This window comes from Suncus etruscus, chromosome 3 (genome assembly GCF_024139225.1).
Source record: "Suncus etruscus isolate mSunEtr1 chromosome 3, mSunEtr1.pri.cur, whole genome shotgun sequence".
Lineage (NCBI taxonomy): Eukaryota > Metazoa > Chordata > Mammalia > Eulipotyphla > Soricidae > Suncus > Suncus etruscus.
Window position 1 is genome coordinate 120,277,355 of NC_064850.1, and position 18,876 is coordinate 120,296,230.

An 18,876-nucleotide genomic window follows, 5' to 3' on the forward strand; every position below is an offset into this window, starting at 1 on the left:
TATTAGTTTTGGATACATGTATTAAAGTTTTAAATGAACAATTGATACCAGTTCATGTAAGTAGGAAGTAGCTAACCAGAATTCTGCCTTAACCCTACGTTCTCCCAGGAAGTCCTGTTTGGGTCCAAATAATCCCTTTAGTTCATTTCTATTTCACTAAATTTCCAAATTTCAGCAAATTTCCACCACCAGTTCACATTAGTTCCATGTGTCAAATCTGTTAGGATTCCTGGTCAGAATGACATTTGTCCTTTCATTCAAAGACTCATATCTAGACCTTCTTTTCTTGTTTGTTTTCTTTTTAAGCCACACTTGGTAACACTCAAGTGGTTCTCCTGCCTTTGAGCACAGAAATTACTACTGGCAGGCTCAGAAGTGCCTCAAGCTATGTGATGCCAAGGATCTAACATGGGTTGGCCACATGCAAGGCAAACATGCTACCTGCTGTGCTATCACTCTGGACCCTATCTAAAAACTTTTAAAACAGCTGGATGGGGACTGAAGCAGGTTATTTTAGGGCTTAAGGCACGTGCCTTGTATCCTACCAACCTGCACACCACATTTAGTCCCTCAGCACTGACAGGGCTGAGCAAAGAGTGAGGAATAGCACCCAATATTACTGGGATCTCCCACCCCCATCAATAAACATTCCCTTGAAACATCATTTCAAAACAAAAATATGAATACTGTGTATATCTGAATCATGATATTTTCATGAATTTTAACATCAAAGAGCCAAGAGTCTGGAGTGATAGTCCAGCAATTAGGGTCTTGCATACTTTCCAGACAGCACCCAGTAAGATTCCTCGATCACCACCAGATGTAGTTTCTGAGTGCAGAGCCAGGAATAACCCCTGAGCATCACCAGGCAGGACCCTCAAAATAAAACAAAACAAGAAAGCACCCAGTCAATGGTCTCTTAAGCTCCAATTTGATTTTCCAACATTCAGTTTTTTCAGCATTGCTGCCATTGTTGAAGAGGCCCCTCTGGAATCTTTCTTGAGAATGGATATTTGTTGTGAGCCATAGAATTGTGTTGAATAAAACTTGGAATCATGGGCATGAAAGTCCCTCAAATGCCATTTCTAAAGAGCAAACTAAATACTATGCAGGTGCATTTTTGAGAGTGTGAAAAGGCACATGGAAATGGTCACCTGATAGTGTCCTGATGTCCACCCAACAACACTGGTCACCTCCAGGCCCATCTGGTAGCTCACTGCTGAAACTGTTCTTCCCATCATGCTCTAAGTCAAGATTCACCGTAAAATCTGGGCGGTGGACTCTAGACAGAGAGTGATTTGTTCACATCCCCAGGGATGACTGTGATGTGTTCATATCCCCAGGGACCTAGGAGCCTTTTTCTTTTTCTTATGTGTGTGATTTCTTTATTTAAGCCCCGCAATTTACAACGTTATTCACAGTTGAGTTTCATGTATACAGTTTTCAACAAAACGAACCTCATGCCAACATTGAATGGCCCAAGACTCCGGCCAAACAGTTCACTGAGGTTTCTCCTCAGAGGTGAGGTGTGAGAGCGAGAACATAAAACTCTGGCACACAGTCAAATGTTCATCATTCCTAGCTGCACCTTCAGAAAGAAAAGAAAAGTATGTTCTGGAATGGGCAGACAACTGAAAGAGCTAGAGATCATGGCATGTGGGAGTCTGAGCTGGGTCCCCCAGCACCACAAAGATCCCCAAACCAACCCCAAATATATAGATATTCGATTTTCCGCGTTGCAAGCAGTTTGCACACTAAGAGTGGAGAAAAATAAACATTGCAACATTGCGGTCTGAGTGTGGAGGGCATTAGCCTTGCACACAGCCATCTAGGGTTCAATCCCTGGTATCCCATATGGTTCCCTAAACCTGTCAGGAGTGATTCCTGAAGGCAGAGCCAAGTGTAATCCTTGAGCGTCTCCGGGTGTGACCCTAAAACAAAATAAAACAAAAAAATATATATGTGTATATATATATATATATTCACAAATACATACGTGCATGTTTTTGCATACACACGCACGAAGAAGGAAAGCCCCGCGTTGAACACAAAGATGGCGGGCTCTTAGCCGTCTTAGAGAACCCCGAGAAAGTCTGGGGTACAGACCACGAGACCGTCTCCTCCCCCCCCCAAAAAAAAAAAAAAAACAGGACTCGCTTAAGTGCAGCAAGAGGCAGAGACGCACAGAGCGCGAAAAGGGAAAGCGCTAGGGCGAGCCGGAGAGCCCAGATTCCCTCCCAGTTCCATCCAGCCGGGCGCTGCAGTGGGCCCGCGGGGCTCCGCCGCACGCGGTCCCGGGGCGCCCCTGAGTGGCCGTTGAGCAGCAGGTGCCGCGGGCGCACGCGCATGCGCGGTTAGCTGTCGCTGAGCGCGGCCGCCGGCGGGTTGGTCTGGGCGACGCGGGGACCAAGTGGCAGCTGCTGGGACATCTGGGCTGCCACCGCAGAAACGGGCCCGCCAGGCAGGTGCGTGTGGCCGCCGGCGCGCTGCGGCAGGGCTGGGGGGCGCGGGGTCCATCTCCCCGCGTCTCCATCTCCCTCCAAGACTGGAGTCCTGCCGCGCCCCCTATCCCGGAGGAGACTGAGTTTGGGGGACAGCGGGGGAAGCTCTGGGCCGCACATGCAGGAAAGCCGGCTGCGGGTGCAGGAGCCGAAGCCCCCGGATCTGTGGGTTGGGGCGTCCCCTTGGGAACGGCTCTGCCCACCTGCTGCGCCCCAGCGCGGCCCTTGGGCGCCTCGGGGTGCCGCAGCCGTTACTCCAGCGGTTGCCCGGTCCGCGCCCCGTTCCACGCTCGAACCGCTGTCGGGGCAGCCCTGGGCGCGTCCTGGAGAGGCTCCGGCCACCCACCGTGGCCCGGACAGGGCAGGGCAGCGCAGCGCAGCCCCGGGGAGCGCCAGGGAGCGCTGGGAAGCGTCGGGGAGCCCTCCAGGCCCCCCACCCCCGCCGGCCGCTCTGCGGGGAGCCGGTGCGTGCGCGCCCAGGGACCTCCTGAAACCCTAATTACTGGAGACTCATTATCGCTGAAAGCCTGTTTACGAACAGACACTTTGGTTGCTTTTATTTATATATAGCCTCTGCCCCCAAGCAACCAGAAAAGGCATTTGCCTGGGGGACGGGGGTGTTGCAAAGCTAATGGCATCGGGACAGGGCGCGGGTGGGCTGAACCCCAGAGTTCCTAGAAGTGTCTTGAGCTTTCTTTATTTTCTTTTCTTTCTTTTTTTAAATGCATCCACTCTGGGGTTCTCTTTTAGGGCCACCCTATGGAGGTCTCCTGGCTCTGAGCTCAGAGCACTCCCTGGTGTGGGGTTCAGGGGATTACATAGGGTGCCAAGGAGTGAACCCTAATAGGCTGCGGGCAGTGCCCACTGTACCATCACTCCGGGCTCCTTTTCTTCGTTTTCTTTTTCTCTATACTTTTCAAACGAACAAAACTTTTAGGTTTTGTGATCATGCTAGGAAACCGCCCCAAACACACTTCCTAGGCCCGTTCTTATAACTGTTGGCCAGAGTTTTGCCTTCACGCGGAATTGGTTGGATCCTGTGACCACCTGGGGATGGGGTCTTCGTGTTTATTTTAGAAAACGGGCATCCGCACGGGCTCCTGAGCCAGCCAAAAAGATTTCATTATTGTGCTCGCGAATGATGTAAGTCTGGGGTTGGATCTGGAAACCTGAAGCGGCTTGTTTTCTCTATAACCTGATCATGTGGCGCTCTCATTAACAACGTCGTCGATGAGACTTTTTCTTATAGCCTCGGGACCCTTTGCCCCGTGAAGGACAGAGAAGTTTTTCCAGCCTTTTCATCAGCAGGCAGCAGCAGCCGTCAGTCATTCTCAGGGGGCCCCGCTGGCTTTTTCCCTGGCCCGCTTGGGTGGCTGAACGCGCACCCAGCTATGGGTTGACTCGAGATTAAAAGTGCTTTTCCAACAACATCTTGGCAGACCCAGGAGAGATGTGTCCATGGGTAGCCACTGACACTAAAAGACAACATAGGACTCACTGGTGGGGACAGCTACGGGGGGGGGGGGGGGGAGAAGAAACAAAGGGTTTTAGGGGCATAAATCTAGGCTGATGACTCGAAGCCACCAGAGGCAAGTAGCTCAGCCTCCTTACAGCCCCCACCTAGGCTGGAGCTAGTGCAGACAGTAGGTTCCTGGGTGCCTTTACAAATGTCTTGCAGTGCCTTTAGAAACAGATTCAGAAACTGCCTCTCTTCCTCCGCTGTGTTCCATGCAAGTGGATTTTCTAGGTGCTGCAGCGCCTGACAATTTAAATATCTTTTTTTTTTTTGGTGAAAAATTGGCTAGTTTTATTTGTCTGATGTGACAACACAAAACTTTTTTTATTGGTTTTGTTTATTTTGACATTCACCTTCTAGAAAAGTAAATCCTGAACAAAACCATTGAAAGTCAGTTGTCTGGAGCCAGATTCTGAAATAGGTTGTGATAAAAGCTTTATCTTCAGAGAGCTAGCGTATTAGAATTTAAATGAAAAAAGTTTTTTTTGGTTTTAGGGTCATACCCGGTGACACTTAGGGGTATGCTCAGAAATTGCTCCTGGCTTGGGGATCATATGGGACGCCGGGGGATCAGACCACGGTCCGTCCTAGGTGCAAGGCGAATGCCCTAAACACTTGTGCAACCGCTCTGGCCCACAAATGAAAATTTTTTGATTGCATACAAGATTCTATCAGAAAATGGCAAGCTTTCTCAAGACCATCATGTCTTCTCTGCAGAAATATTAACCCTCAACTATTGGGGATCACTGTTAGAAGCATGAATACAATTAGTTCTTGCTCATAAAACCATAGATAAAGACTTTCTAGAATGTGAGGAATTAACCCAGACTTTTTTTTCTAGGAGTTATTTCTGGGAAAGGAATATTTTCACTTATATAGTGTAGGTTTCCTTAGATATTATAGATATTTTCTTAATGATGGTAGATACTTAGATTGTAGATACTTGTAGATATTTAGATAGATATATTTAGAATGTATATATGTCTAGATATATAGACAGAGAGAGATTGCCAGAAGGTTGTATTTTCAATCATTATTTTTGCTGTTCTTTCCCACACACACACTTTGGTTTTGATCCTTGGAGCATTTTCATTGTTTCCAGGTTCTTCTGGTATGTTTGGTTGGGATGGGAAAACAGAATCTAGTTTTTAGTAAGCTGTGTTCATGTCAAAGTAATGCTCAAGCATGAAAGTCAAAATCTCAGAAGCTATCACATCATTTATGGGCTTCCAGAGTTCCTGACAATAATTGCTTCTGAGGTGTGGTAGGCGTTAGTGGATGTTAGTAGTGCTCTGCAGACAATGGACAGTTATTCCTCTGTGTGTGTGTGTGTGTGTGTGTGTGTGTGTGTGTGTGTGTGTGTGTGTGTGTGTGTGTGTAAGAGAGAGAGGGGCCGGTGAGGTGGTGCTAGAGGTAATGTGTCTGCCTTGGAAGCGCTAGCCAAGAAAGGATCACAACCGCGGTTTGATCCCCCGGCGTCCCATATGGTCTCCCCAAGCCAGGGGCAATTTCTGAGCGCTTAGCCAGGAGTAACCCCTGAGCATCAAATGGGTGTGGCCCCCCAAAAAAACCAAAACGAGAGAGAGAGAGAGAGAGAGAGAGAGAGAGAGAGAGAAGGTGTGTGGTGACACCAACCCTCAGTGGCAGAATGCATGCTCCCAGGTTGTGAAACCCTCTGTCTAATGGGAGGCTGAGGAGGACAAACAGTTGTCCTGATCCTCCAGAGGGAGCAGGGCCTACTGCCTTCCTGGCCAGCATTTCATTGATTCCCTGTCAATGGTCCTGACTAGAACTGTGTCTTATCTTGGGTCATGAAACTGGTTCTCAGATGGGAACTTCTCCCATTGCCTCGCCTGATCCCCATCGTTCCACTCTGACCAGAAAGACACCATTGGCTTTTCCCTTGGTCTCATCTTCCTCTCCTCCTCCCTAGAATCAAACCAACTCTAAGGAAAATACAGTCTACTCTCCTGAGGAGAAAAGAATGGCTGGATGGATCACCAGAAGTCACCCCCACTTTGTAGTCACAGTCTGTGTGCTCTTGGGTCACCTTGATTTGTGTTCTCTTTGACGTAGGCTGAGCATCTCTTTACCCCACTGAATGAGCTAGGCTTTATCATTTGGGATTTGGAATGGGAGCAGAGATTCAGTAGGTCATGTCGGTGAAATTCTTTGCAGTATGATCTGTCATGGCTGTCTTAGTTCAGACACTTCAGGGATTCTCAGAGTTCCCAGGAAAGTGGGTGCAGGATTCTGCAAATGACAGAGCCACACTCAGTTGTGTGGGTGAATCTGAATTGTGTTTATTGAATGCTACATTGATTTGTTTAAACTTGATTTTTACATGTATAGGAAAATTTATTGACTTCATTTTTCCTGATGGCTGCATAGTATTCCATTGTGTTTATGTACCACAGTTTCTTTAGCAACTCATTGGTTATCAGGCATCTGGGTTGTTTCCAGAATCTGGTTATTGTAAATAACGCTGCAATGAATATGGGTGTGAGGAAAGGATTGTTGAATTGCATTTTTGTGTTCCTAGGGTATAACCCTAAAAGCAGTATAGCTGGATCATAGGAGAGTTCAATTTCCAGTTTTTTGAGGAATCTCTATTTTGTTTTCCATAAAGGCTGGACTAGACTGCATTCCTACCAGCAGTGAATCAGAGTTTATTTCTCCCCACATCCCCATCAGCACTGATTGTTCTTGGTTTTTTTGTTTTGTTTTGTTTTGTTTTGTTTTATGTGTGCCAGTCTCTGTGGAGTGAGATAGTATCTCATTGTTGTTTTTTATTTGCATCTCCCTGATGATTAGTGATGTGGAACCTTTTTTTATGTGCCTTTTGGCCATTTGTGTTTCTTCTTTGAGGAAGTGTTTTTGTTTTTTTTTTTGTTTTTGTTTTTGGGCCACACCCGGCGGTGCTCAGGGGTTACTCCTGGCTGGCTGCTCAGAAATAGCTCCTGGCAGGCACGGGGGACCATATGGGAAACCAGGATTTGAACCAACCACCTTAGGTCCTGGATCAGCTGCTTGCAAGGCAAACACCGCTGTGCTATCTCTCCAGGCCGAGGAAGTGTTTTATTATGCTGAGTGAAATAAGTCAAAGGGAGAGAGACACAGAATAGTCTCACTCTGTGGGATTTAAGAAAAATAAAAGACAGTATTGTAATAATACCCAGAGACAATAGAGATGAGAGTTGAAAGGACCAGCCCATGATATGAATTACCACAGGGTGGTGAGTTCAGATAGAGAAATAATTACACTAACAACTATCATGACAATGGTGTAGTGAGTGAGAGAAATAGAATGCCTGTCTCAAATATAGGCAGGGGCAGGGTAGGAAGGAAATAGAGGGCATTAGTGGTGGGAAGGTTGCCCTAGTGAAGGGGGTTGTTCATATGACTAAAACCCAACTACAGACATGTTTGTAATCATGTTGCTTAAATAAAGATATTTTAAATAAAACAAACATAATTTTTACATGTGAGAGGCCACCTACATCTGCTTTCGTGCAAAGTTAAAAAATTGTACTTTCTTGTTAGCAAAAAACTTATCTATAAGTTTCTTCACAACAAACAATTCTCAGGCCTTTATTGTGGGTTACAAACCTTCTGATGATAAGCTCCAATTAAAAGACAGAGGGGAGTTGAGCTGGAGGCTTCTCTGGAATCAAAAGTGCAACTTTTAACATCTCAAAGTGTTTTTACTCTCAGGCTGGACCCTGGGTGTCAGTTCTGATATAAATTAAAAGATTAGCAAGTTTTTCAGATGTTCCTATGAAAGATTCCTTTCATCTGAGTGAGAAGATTGCTTAAAGACACAGAACATCTTTTTAAAAACTAACTTAATTTTAAGGATTACAAAGTTATTTTTCTGTTTCTCTTGATGCTGACTTCCCCAGGTAAAGTGATATTTGATCAAGGCCATATTTACATGTATTAAATCTGTCATCTGGATGTAAATATTCAAATGTATACATACTTAGCACAGCAGAAGGGAGATTCTTATTAGACCAAATAAATGTTTGCAATGATTACTAGACTAGACTTGAGAAATACCATTCTCACTATTCAAGGAAGCAGCTTCTCTTTGAGGTCTATTCTCAGCCATACACAGTGGGGTGGGACCAGCAGGCCCCAGCAGGCCTTCTGATTTTTGCTTTCCTTAGTCTATGGCAGCAGTAATGTTCAGTCTTGGTTTCAGAGATTGGGGAGAACAGGCTTGCCACTTGATCCAACTTACTCATGACATCATTTCAATTAGCCCCTACACAGTACTAAGAATGAGCCTAATATAGGATCCCTACACAGGAATAGGCTTTCCCACTGCCTCTTTGCTCTTGTTCTCCACAAAGGCATTTGATGGTTTATGAAGCGAGGAATATTCTTAGCTTGCCTAACCTGAATTTTATCCATTTGTTAGTGAGGAAGACAGGTAGAACTCGCACTAAATATCATACTTCATATCCTGTTAGCAAATTCCTGTTAAAATTGAATTATTTCAAGATTCCCATAGATGAGTAGGAGGAAGAAGTAGAGAACATATTGACCCAGAAACCAAATGTAAATACAGAATACTCCATCCATAAGAAGGAAGCCTCAGGCTCCAAAACCAGGACCTGGAGAGATTGGGGGGGTGGGGTTGGGATCTGGAAGCAAATGCAGATGCAAGAAATAATCCACACAGTGAAAGAAGGTGAAAACTGGTTCAGGAATTCCAACATGCAAGCCAGGAACACAAGCTTTTTGCTCCTAAGAGGCAGGTAGCTCAGTGGAGGAAGACCAGAGAATGCCTGAGCTTTTGAGACCCAGGCTTTTTATTAGCAAGAACCAGACCACATCCTAAGGAGGAGAAAGAATACTGAGTAAGGTGGAACCAAGTAATCCAATACCAGATCACACTCTGGTGTGGAGAATGTATATACAGAGTAGGGTAGGACCCAGTTAATCCAACACACTCAGGACCAGGAAGAGAAATCAGTACCAATTAGGTGAAAGAAAAATTACCAGTATTATCAGGACTTTCCAAAAAAAAAGAAATGAGGGGAGAACATCCCTAAATTCATTGTCTAAGGGGAGGTATTTCCTAAGGCCAGGGTAGTGTAGAGGGAAACTATAGGTCAATATCACCAATGAATATTGATGCTAATGCGTACTTTCCTAATGTGCACATTGTATAAATTCTCGCATATACAGTATTAGACTACAAAATAAACCCTAATCTTTTTGTTGTTGTTGTTGGTTAGTTTTTACTTTTTTTGTTTTGTTCTGTATTGTTTTTTGAGCCACACTCAGCTCTGCACAGGACTTGCTCCTGGCTCTGCACTCAGGGATCACTCCTGATGAGCTTGGGGGACTGCCTATATGGGGTACCAGAGATGAATCTGGGCTCACCATGTGCAATGCAAAAGTCCACCCTGCTATCTCCCTGACCCCTGCCTGAATAATGTATAATTAAAAATCACACAGAGTTATGTTTTAGCACAGAAGCAAGAAATCTGGAGCAGAAGGAAATTAGTAGATGCTATAGATAAGTGGAATTTGAAACTTTACATTCTTTTTATTTTTATTTATTTATTTATTTGGGTTTCTGGTTTTCGGGTCACATCCGGCAGTGCTCAGGGGTTACTCCTGGCTCTATGCTCAGAAATCGTTCCTGGCAGGCTCGGGGGACCATATGGGATGCCGGGATTCAAACCACAGACCTGCATGCAAGGCGAATGCCCTACCTCTGTGCTATCTCTCCGGCCCTGAAACATTACATTCCTGAAGAACCAAAGTGTCAAATAAGAAATTGGGGGCCAGAGAGATTGCATGGAGGTAGGGTATTTGCCTTGCAAGCAGAAGGCCGGTGGTGTGGCCCAAAATAAAACAAAAAGTGATTCAAACCTTTTAGAATTGTAAAACTTTTTCTTTCCTGTGTGGAACTTGATTCTGAGCTTCTCAAAAATCTCTCATTATGGTTTAAACCAATATTGTTGTGTATGTAAACATTTCCATGGGATTATTATGTTACTGATTGTACCCTGATCAGTGATTGTGCCCTACCCTAGGTGTGACCTGGCATTCTGCTCCCACCCTAGGGTGGTACCTAATTCTGATGTATAAAAGCAAGGGTCTGTGGAAGGCAAGGGCTTTTTGGGAGGACTGATTCTGGGGCTTTTGGCTTCAGCCTTGTCTACTGAATAAAACTGGTATCTTCTGAAGCCTGACTACTGTTAGCTTTATACCCGCCGCATTCACCTCAGAACTGTTGTACTGAACAGCATGGCAGATGCGTGCTCTAACCTGGAGGAGAAAGACCTCATCCTCCATCCCTCCATCAGTCAGCCCCATAAAGGACTGACTTGCAACACATTATCTCTGGTTTTTCGGAGGCAGCTGTATCATCTGTATCCATAAAATTTGAAGTCTGTAGTTTTTTACTCCATGCATGATTTCCATAAAGTTGGTAATGGTGTTAGAAGCCACCCTAGAATAGAGAAGAAGGTATAAAGGAGAAATTATTTCTTTGAAACCATTTGCATGTATTTTTCTTACCCGAATTTTTCTTTTCACCTCAGACAGTCAGTATGCATTTCCAAGGCCTTTGGCTATGTTGGGGTCTTCTGTTCACCTCCATTCATGCAGACTCTGTTGGTGATGGTGCAGAGACAGAAGACTTCGATGAAAATTCAGAAGATGATGTTGTTAAAAAAAGTGAAGACTTCCGCAAGGTGAGAGTCTGAAGAAATGCGCTATAAATTCTCCCTTTACACACTTGGTAGGCAGGAAGAACTGAATGTTTAAGACTGTTCTAGAAGTCTTCATTTGCTCACAAAATTGAAGACGATGACTTTTCCCCCACCAGCTGTCACTGATCTTATGCAGAGCTGACAGACTACCACTGAAGTCTCTCACTGTTCTCTCACAGCTAATTATGGGAGTTTATCATGGGAGTTAGCTAAATTAGCCAAGATCAAGTTTTCTCTCTGGTTTCTGGCCTTGCTGGCTCTTTTCAGATCCAAAAAAAGGTGATCCTTTGCACTTCTCCTTCAAGTAAGGTCTATGTCTCTTATTTCCCTGAAACGAGAATATTCTAATTCAGAGGATGACTTAGAGAGGAAAGTGGGAGGGAAGGCTTTAGGGCATCTTCCTGCATCTGTTAGAGCTCAGACCTGAGCTGCTACTTAACAGGAATCTAGAGGTTTTTGGACACTGACAATCCTTGAGAGAGTCAATTTGTAAACACTTTGTCTAGGGGCTGGAGTGATAGTACAGGGGTTTAGGCACTAGTCTTGCATATGGCTGTCCTCAGTTGAATTCCTAATACCACATGGTCCCCAGAACATCTCCACGTGAAATGCTGAAATCCTCTAGGCACCATCAATGTGGCCTGTGTCATACCTGGGGCCACAGGACTCAAGCAGAACAGAGATCCACCCTCAATATAAAGCTTTATCTGAAATTGGGATGTTTTCTTCCCATAATATTTTTGATGAGAAACATCTGTTGTGTTTGCCGTACTTGCAAATGAATGCCTAAAGCATCGACATGACTTTTCTCTTCATCATTTCTGGCAGTTTCATCCTGCCAAGCGCAGATGCTAGTCAGTAGGATGTGGTGTAGTCTTTCTCTGGTCACAATTCCTTCTCGCACAAGGATGTTTTACTCACCTCCTAGTCCCATGACCTGTGTGGAAAGTGCTAACTGTGTGGAACCAATCCTGCAGGAGTGGTTTTGGGGCTGGGACCACAGTGGCCTTGACAGGTACTAATTCTTGCTCTTGACTGAAGTTGGGTATCATTAAGAAGATGCTTGGAGAAAGGAGGTGTGTTAGATGCTTCAAGAATTATTGGGATACAGTAAAATCACAGTCAAGTATGCATAGTGGCCCCCAAACTGCAGGTGAGTGGAAAGGTCAGCTGAGGGGATGCTGGGGCTCAGGTGAGGTTGGGGCCCACTGGATGCTGATGCCCAAGTGCTCTCCCATCTGTGACTGCCAGGTGCAGAGAGTCATGTATGGAGCAGAGAGGAGGGAGGTTTTGAGCACCACTGGAAGTGTCGCAGGAGTAAAAAGTAGCCCCTGAGCACTACTGAGTAAGACCCAGACTATCCCCTGTCATCTACCCAAAATTGTTATGGCCTTAGCTTATAGGAGTGCATGATTTGGCCATGGGATTCTTGACCCTGTGGTAGGTATGTGGAACTATCTTGAGGAAGATTTTCCTCCTTCAGGCAAGAGGCATGTAGTGGGACAGTGAGGCCAAAGAGCCTGAAGGTCAGGAGAAATTCCTAATGCTTTATGCAGCTGGGAGCAGGAGGGCCTCAGGCCTTTTATATGGAAAAAAAAAATATTTTTTTTTGGTTTTTGGGCCACACCCGGTGATGCTCAGGGGTTACTCCTGGCTATGCGCTCAGAAGTCGCTCCTGGCTTGGGGGGGACCATATGGGACGCCGGGGGATCAAACCGCAGTCCGTCCAAGGCTAGCGCAGGCAAGGCAGGCACCTTACCTCAAGCGCCACCACCCGGGGAAAAATTTTCTTTTTCCTCCATCCTCCATCCTCCATTCTCTATCCTCCATCACCTTCCACCCTTAATCCTCTACCCTCCAACCTCCATCTTTCATATTCCATCTTCCATCCTCTTTTTTCTCCCTACATCCTCCATCTTCAATCTTCATCTTCCACCCTCCATCCTCCATCCTTCATCTTTTATCCTCCATCCATCTTCCATACTCTTTTTCCACCTCCATCTTCCATCCTCCATTCATCTTTTATTCTCCATCCTCCTTCCTCCTTCCACCTTCCATTCTCTATCCTTCATCTTCCATCTTTCATCTCCCATCCTCCATCTTCTATTCACTTTCTTCTACTGTTATTTATGCAGTATCAGGACAGATAACCCGAGAGCATCCCTTTAAGTCCCCAGTTATATACTCAGCCATTAGGTTGTTTCTTCTCTCCTGCTGTGTTGTGGTGTGTAGACAGATACAGAGATGGTTCTTTCACAGGAGAGTGTGTGAAGAACAGGAAGAGCCACCCTTTTATTGCTCCATCAGCTCTCATCCCCATCACCCAAGATTCCATAGTGGAAGCTGTGCTTGGCATCACTGCTTTGCTGGGCTTTCTCTGTTATGTCCTTCCCTGGGTTTCAAGTTTTCCAGGAAGGTGCCATTGACCTTAAGTCACACAGTAGTAATTTCAAATTAATTCTACCAGTTCACATACTTATGAACTTTTTTTTTGAATCTTACAAACTTTTCATCAGGCTATTTCCTTGGCTTCTAATCTGTATTTCTAGATACTGTCACTTGTTATAATCCTCTCAAGGGACTTTCATTCACTGTGATGTCTTATGAATGAATGACTCTACTATTAATAATTCTTCCTGTGTTAGGAGTCCCCAAATCTCTTGAGTGTACATCAGGTGTTTTTTCCTATAATTAGGCTTTTGTGTTAACATTTTCACCACTATGATGTGTAATAAAAACATGCTACCATGTATTTATATTTCATGTGTGTGCTTAACTAGTGAAGAGATCTAATACAAGTATTTGTGGAGATGAGTAACTTCAGTTTTTTTAAATCTGTTTTCTAGGTTAATTATAAGACACCGCATCCTATAGGAGAGGTTTATTTTACAGAAACTTTTGATAGTGGGAAGTTGGTTGGGTGAGTATTTATTTAAGAGATTGTTTTCACTAATTGGGTTTTCTTTTTTTGAAGCTGTTTAATATTAGCCTATGAAAATTGACTCTGCTATAGAACTATAAAAAGTATTCAAGCACTTTGACAGTGATGGCCAAGATTGTAACCTGTTTTTGTTATTGGTAGAAATGTCTTGTTTGAATAGTTATTTGCTTATCATTCATTTATAGTTGTACTGAAATATCACTTATGTATAAAGAAAATAAATCAGAATTATGAATGTAAAGCAGTTATTCATTCCTAAGGGTAGATCGAATGACAAGCTGAAGTTACTATTGCATCCTAAATAATGGTGTAAAAGAGAAAGCTATTGGGGCCAGAGAGATAGCATGGAGGTAGGGCGTTTGCCTTACATACAGAAGGACAGTGGTTAGAATCCCAGCATCCCATTTGGTCCCCCAAGCCTGCCAGGAGCAATTTCTGAGCGTAAAGAGCCAGGAGTAACCTCTGAGCACTGCTGGGTGTGACCCAAAAAACAAAAAACAAAACAAAACAAAAAGAAACAGAGAGAAAGTTATTATTTATCATTATAAATACCATACTCAGAGTAATTTCATAGCTAAAATGTTTTAAGATTCTATATTTAACAGTAGCTTTGAAGTTTAATGTATAGACATTCTTGTTTAGCCTTAAACTACTCAGGGTTTTAGTTTGTTTTTTGTTTATTTTAGGGGGGTTGGTTTTGAGTCCACATCCAGAAATTCTCAGGGGTTATCCTGTCTCTGGACTAGACTTAGAAATTACTCCTGGCCATGCTCTGGGACCACATGGGATGCCAGGGAACAAACCCTGGTTGATTGCATGCAAAGCAAATATCCTATCTGCTGTACAATTGCATTGACCCTGAAGTACTTTTTTTTGGGGGGGGGGCGGTTGGGCCACACCTGGCAGTGCTCAGGGGCTACTCCTGGCTCTGCACTCAGAAATCTCTCCTGGCAGGCACAGGGGACTATATGGAATTCCGGGAATTGAACCCAGTCTATCCTGGGTAAGCCACATGCAAAACAAACACCCTACTGCTGTGCAACTCCAGCCCCATGAAGTACTTATTTTTTTGTTTGTTTTGGGCCACACCCGGTGACACTCAGGGGTGTCTCCTGGCTATGCACTCAGAAATTTCTCCTGGCTTGGGGGACCACATGGGACACCAGGGGATCAAACTGCAGTTCGTCCTAGGTCAGCCACGTGCCAAGGCAAATAAATGTCCTACCACTGTACCACTGCTCCAGCCCATGCAGTAATTATTTTTTAAAATACCCAAAGTCTATTTTGTATTGTTTTTGACATTGTATTTACAATTTGTTCATTGTACTTTTCATTTATATTATTTTTGGTTTTTGGATCACACCCTGTGGCACTTAGGGCTTACTCCTGCCTCTGAGCTCAGAAACCGCTCCTGGCAGGCTTAGGGGGGACAGCATGGGATCCTGGGAATCGAACTTGGGTCCATCCTGGGTTGTCACGTTTAAGGCAAATGTTCTACCACTATGCTCTCTCTCCAGCCCTTTATTTTGCTTTTTAATGATACATCTTTTCTCTGCCTTCTTTATAGGTGGGTCTTATCAAAAGCAAAGAAAGATGACATGGCAGATGAGATTTCTATATATGATGGTAAAGCTTTTCTTCCAATATTCTCTGTTACTACCATGAATGTAGTAGCTTTTGAGACTAACTCCAGTCAGAGTGGCAGTGAGAAGAGAGGAGGGATGTTCACACATGGGGACAGGGCCTCAGTGCTGCATCCATGTGGATGTGCTGACCAGGGTCTGCAAATAAAAGGCTGTGTGTGGACACACGAGAAAATTCTCCATCTCAGCCCTTCTGGAGAAATGAGCCATTTCCCCTGGTACAGCTCCGGCAGCCTGGTCTAGGGCAGACACACAAATAGAATCCATTAGATTAACATGTTAGGTATTCGCTTGTCTTTACAACTTGAGGAAAACAGTCAGAGTGATAGACAGTGGGGAGGGTGTTTGCCTTGCATGTAACTGATCCAGATTGAATTCCCAGCATTCCATATGGTCCCCTCAGCCTGCCAGGAGTAATCTCTGAGTACAAGAGCCAGAAGTAACACCTAAGCACCATTGGGTGTGGCCAACAAAACATAAAGGAACAGAAACATTTTCTGGTCAGAGAACCAGGAGCCAAATAACCCACAGAGCTGTGAATATTTCTGCTTCAAGTGTCTCATTTTCCTCAAATTAGTCTTCATGGGAAAATGTTACTGGTTACAGTGCTGGCGAGTCAAATCCTTATGTCTGGTTTCCATTTGATCACAGTGCTCTCTATTTTAGGCAGATGGGAAATAGAAGAACTGAGAGAAAACCATGTACCTGGTGACAGAGGACTGGTGCTGAAATCAAAAGCAAAGCATCATGCAATATCTGCTGTATTAGCAAAGCCCTTTATTTTTGCAGATGAGCCTTTGATAGTTCAGTAAGTTTGATTAAGCTTTTGACTTTCTCTGAAATTCATGTGATTTTTTGTAAATTTGGCATTTGTAAATAGCTTGTGAATACATGACTAATAGGTATAAAAATCCAGATTTGCCCTTTCATTAATCATTAAAATTCATGGTACATGTGTACATATGATTCAAACCCGAAGTAGCTGTACTCGGGCTTTATTGTCATGATCCAGGGCTTGTTTTTTCTTACTTCTTGAAAGTTTGAAGGTAGTTGTATTCTGTCGGAACTTAGAGGAATATAGCATCATGTTTTGATTTGACATTTGGTGGCTTTAAGGAAAGGGTCAAGGAAAAATAATCAAAAACTCCTCTCGAGTTAAAGGAATCAAATTTCTCACTCTGGTATATAAATGACTGCTAGCCAGGTAAGCCATAAAAAGCATGCAAGCTGGAAACAAAAATGGGAAAATAGGCCTAAAAATGGATAAAGCATTTTACCACATGGTAAATGGTAAAATCTCTAAATCCAGATGAAAAGGAAAAAGGGATCAGGAAAAACTGAATCAGAGTATTAGATATTCTTAAAAATAGTTCAGGGAAGGAAAGCAAGTCTTCTCTTAATTTTTATAAAATGAAAGGGATGAATAAAAATAAAACACGACATGAAATGCTGTAAATGCAATGATTTTACAACTTTTAAGATGTTTCTCCCAACTTAGTCTTATGTTAATATGCATTCTGGGGTTGCACTGTAACTTTTTTGGCTGCTTCTAATGATGTTATGTTTAAGTGAATTGATGAAAATAATAACTGAGGTCTTGAAGCACTGTCCACTTGTCCTTGCATTGATCAACAGTCTGACTCTTTCTCCCTTCATTTAGATATGAAGTAAATTTTCAAGATGGCATTGATTGTGGAGGTGCATACATTAAACTCCTAGCAGACACAGATGATTTGAATCTGGTATGCTATTTTCATTTTTACAAAAGCCTTATCTATGTCATAAATGTATCCAAAGAGTTATTCATGAAATAGAAATAGGTTGTTTTCTGCTGAACTTGTAAAGAGCTTAGGATATCTTGCCTCAACCCAAATGAGTAGCTTCACAGTGAAACTCACCTTACTTGATAGCACTAATGTTGTCATCTGTCACAACATTAAAGAGACTGGCCACATATCTAAGTCCAAAGTGATGAGACATCTGTCTGTGTCATTGCAAGATCCCAATAGAGTAGGTTTCTTCACAGAGCATAGTTCATGCATTTGTTCAGAGAAGCAAGAGTTCAGACAAAAAATCAGACAGAATGGGGTGACTGGGGATCCCTGCAGGAGAGGGAAGTCATGAGACCATTTCTCTGGAGACGCTTCTAGGGAGTCTCCTCCCATGGTATTTGTGTTTTTGCTGGAACAGAAAAAGGGTCAGCGAGCCATCGGCCTGGTGGTTGCAGAGTGGGTGTTGGCACCAACCAGGGACAGGAAAAGAATGACCTGCAGGCCCCAATTCTGGTGGACATGAAAGCTGCACTTTTTGGTGGCAAAGACAAAATCCAAGGGTTAGAGCAGTAGTACAGCAAGTAGGACCTTTCCCTTGTACACAGCCTACCTGAGGTTCAATTCCCGCCATCTCTATGGTCATCAGAGCATCGCCAAGAGTGATTCCTAAGTGCAGAACCAGGAGAAACCCCTGAGCACTCCAGGGTGTCATAAAGGCAAAAAAAATAGAAAGATAAAAAAAAAGATAGAAAAATAAAAAGATAGCTACAGTGGCCTGATTTTATTATCCACAACTGAGGAAAGCTTCCTGACACCACAAAAAAGACATAATGGGCATGTTTGGAACCAGTAGTTGTTCCCATATGGTAGGCTTCAAGGGTGGAGAAACCCTAAATCTCCTAGGCCAAGGGAATTCCCTTTCTTTCCCCAATACTTACTGTGCCGATGCAAAAAAAAAAAAAAACAAGAAAAAGAAAGAAAGAAAGAAAAAAGGGGGGGCACAAAATCTTGCCACACCACCAGCACTCCTTTTTTATTTTTAATTTAATTCATTTTTCCTCTTTTATTCTTCCACTTTTTTCTTTCCTTTCACTCCTGTGGTTATTGGTTATTTTTTTGTTACTGGGTGCATTTTTTCTTTTTTTCTTTTTAATTTTTTTGGTAGTTGCTATCTTTTTGTTTGTTTGTTTGTTTTGTTTTGTTTTGTTTTTATCTTTGTCTTCCAGCAGAACCACACAACTTGAGTCACCTTTTTTTTTTTTTTTTTAATTTTTACCACTCAGACTGCATCCTCTACTTCTATTCCTTCCACTTGAATCACCTTGTTCTGCCTCATGAAGTAAGGGAGAAAATAAAAATAAATGGTACCAAGACCGAACAGCTGTATGAACATTGAGTGGAATTAAAAAATGATCAGCTTAAACATCAACATCAAACCTAAAGTCAACAACAGAATAGATACCCTATCTACAACAAGCTATACACAGAGGGGAACATTTTCACTAGAACTCCGGGGGACAACGGGGAGATACGGGACATGCTGGGAAATGGGGTGGAGGGAGAACAACCCTGGTGGTGGGAATGGTCCTAATTCATTGTCACTATGTACCATAAATACTACTGTGAAAGATTTGTTATTCACTCTTTGGTCATAATAAAAAATATTATAGAAAGAAAAGAAGAAAGAAAGAGAGAGAGAAAGAAAAGAAAGAAAGAAAGAAAGAAAGAAAGAAAGAAAGAAAGAAAGAAAGAAAGAAAGAAAGAAAGAA

The 18,876-nt window shown here is 43.4% G+C and overlaps 1 protein-coding gene across 1 annotated transcript in view; it reads left to right on the forward strand.

The window, feature by feature from the left end:
- The first annotated feature begins 10,589 nt into the window (after positions 1 to 10,589).
- The window catches only part of CLGN (calmegin), a 29,338-nt gene continuing 21,051 nt past the window's right edge, over positions 10,590 to 18,876 (forward strand). Inside the window, exons 1-5 of the mRNA XM_049770071.1 lie at positions 10,590 to 10,733; positions 13,598 to 13,671; positions 15,260 to 15,318; positions 16,002 to 16,143; positions 16,996 to 17,077. Of these exons, the coding sequence (XP_049626028.1) occupies positions 10,590 to 10,733; positions 13,598 to 13,671; positions 15,260 to 15,318; positions 16,002 to 16,143; positions 16,996 to 17,077 (501 nt within the window). The remainder of the gene's footprint in view (positions 10,734 to 13,597; positions 13,672 to 15,259; positions 15,319 to 16,001; positions 16,144 to 16,995; positions 17,078 to 18,876) is intronic.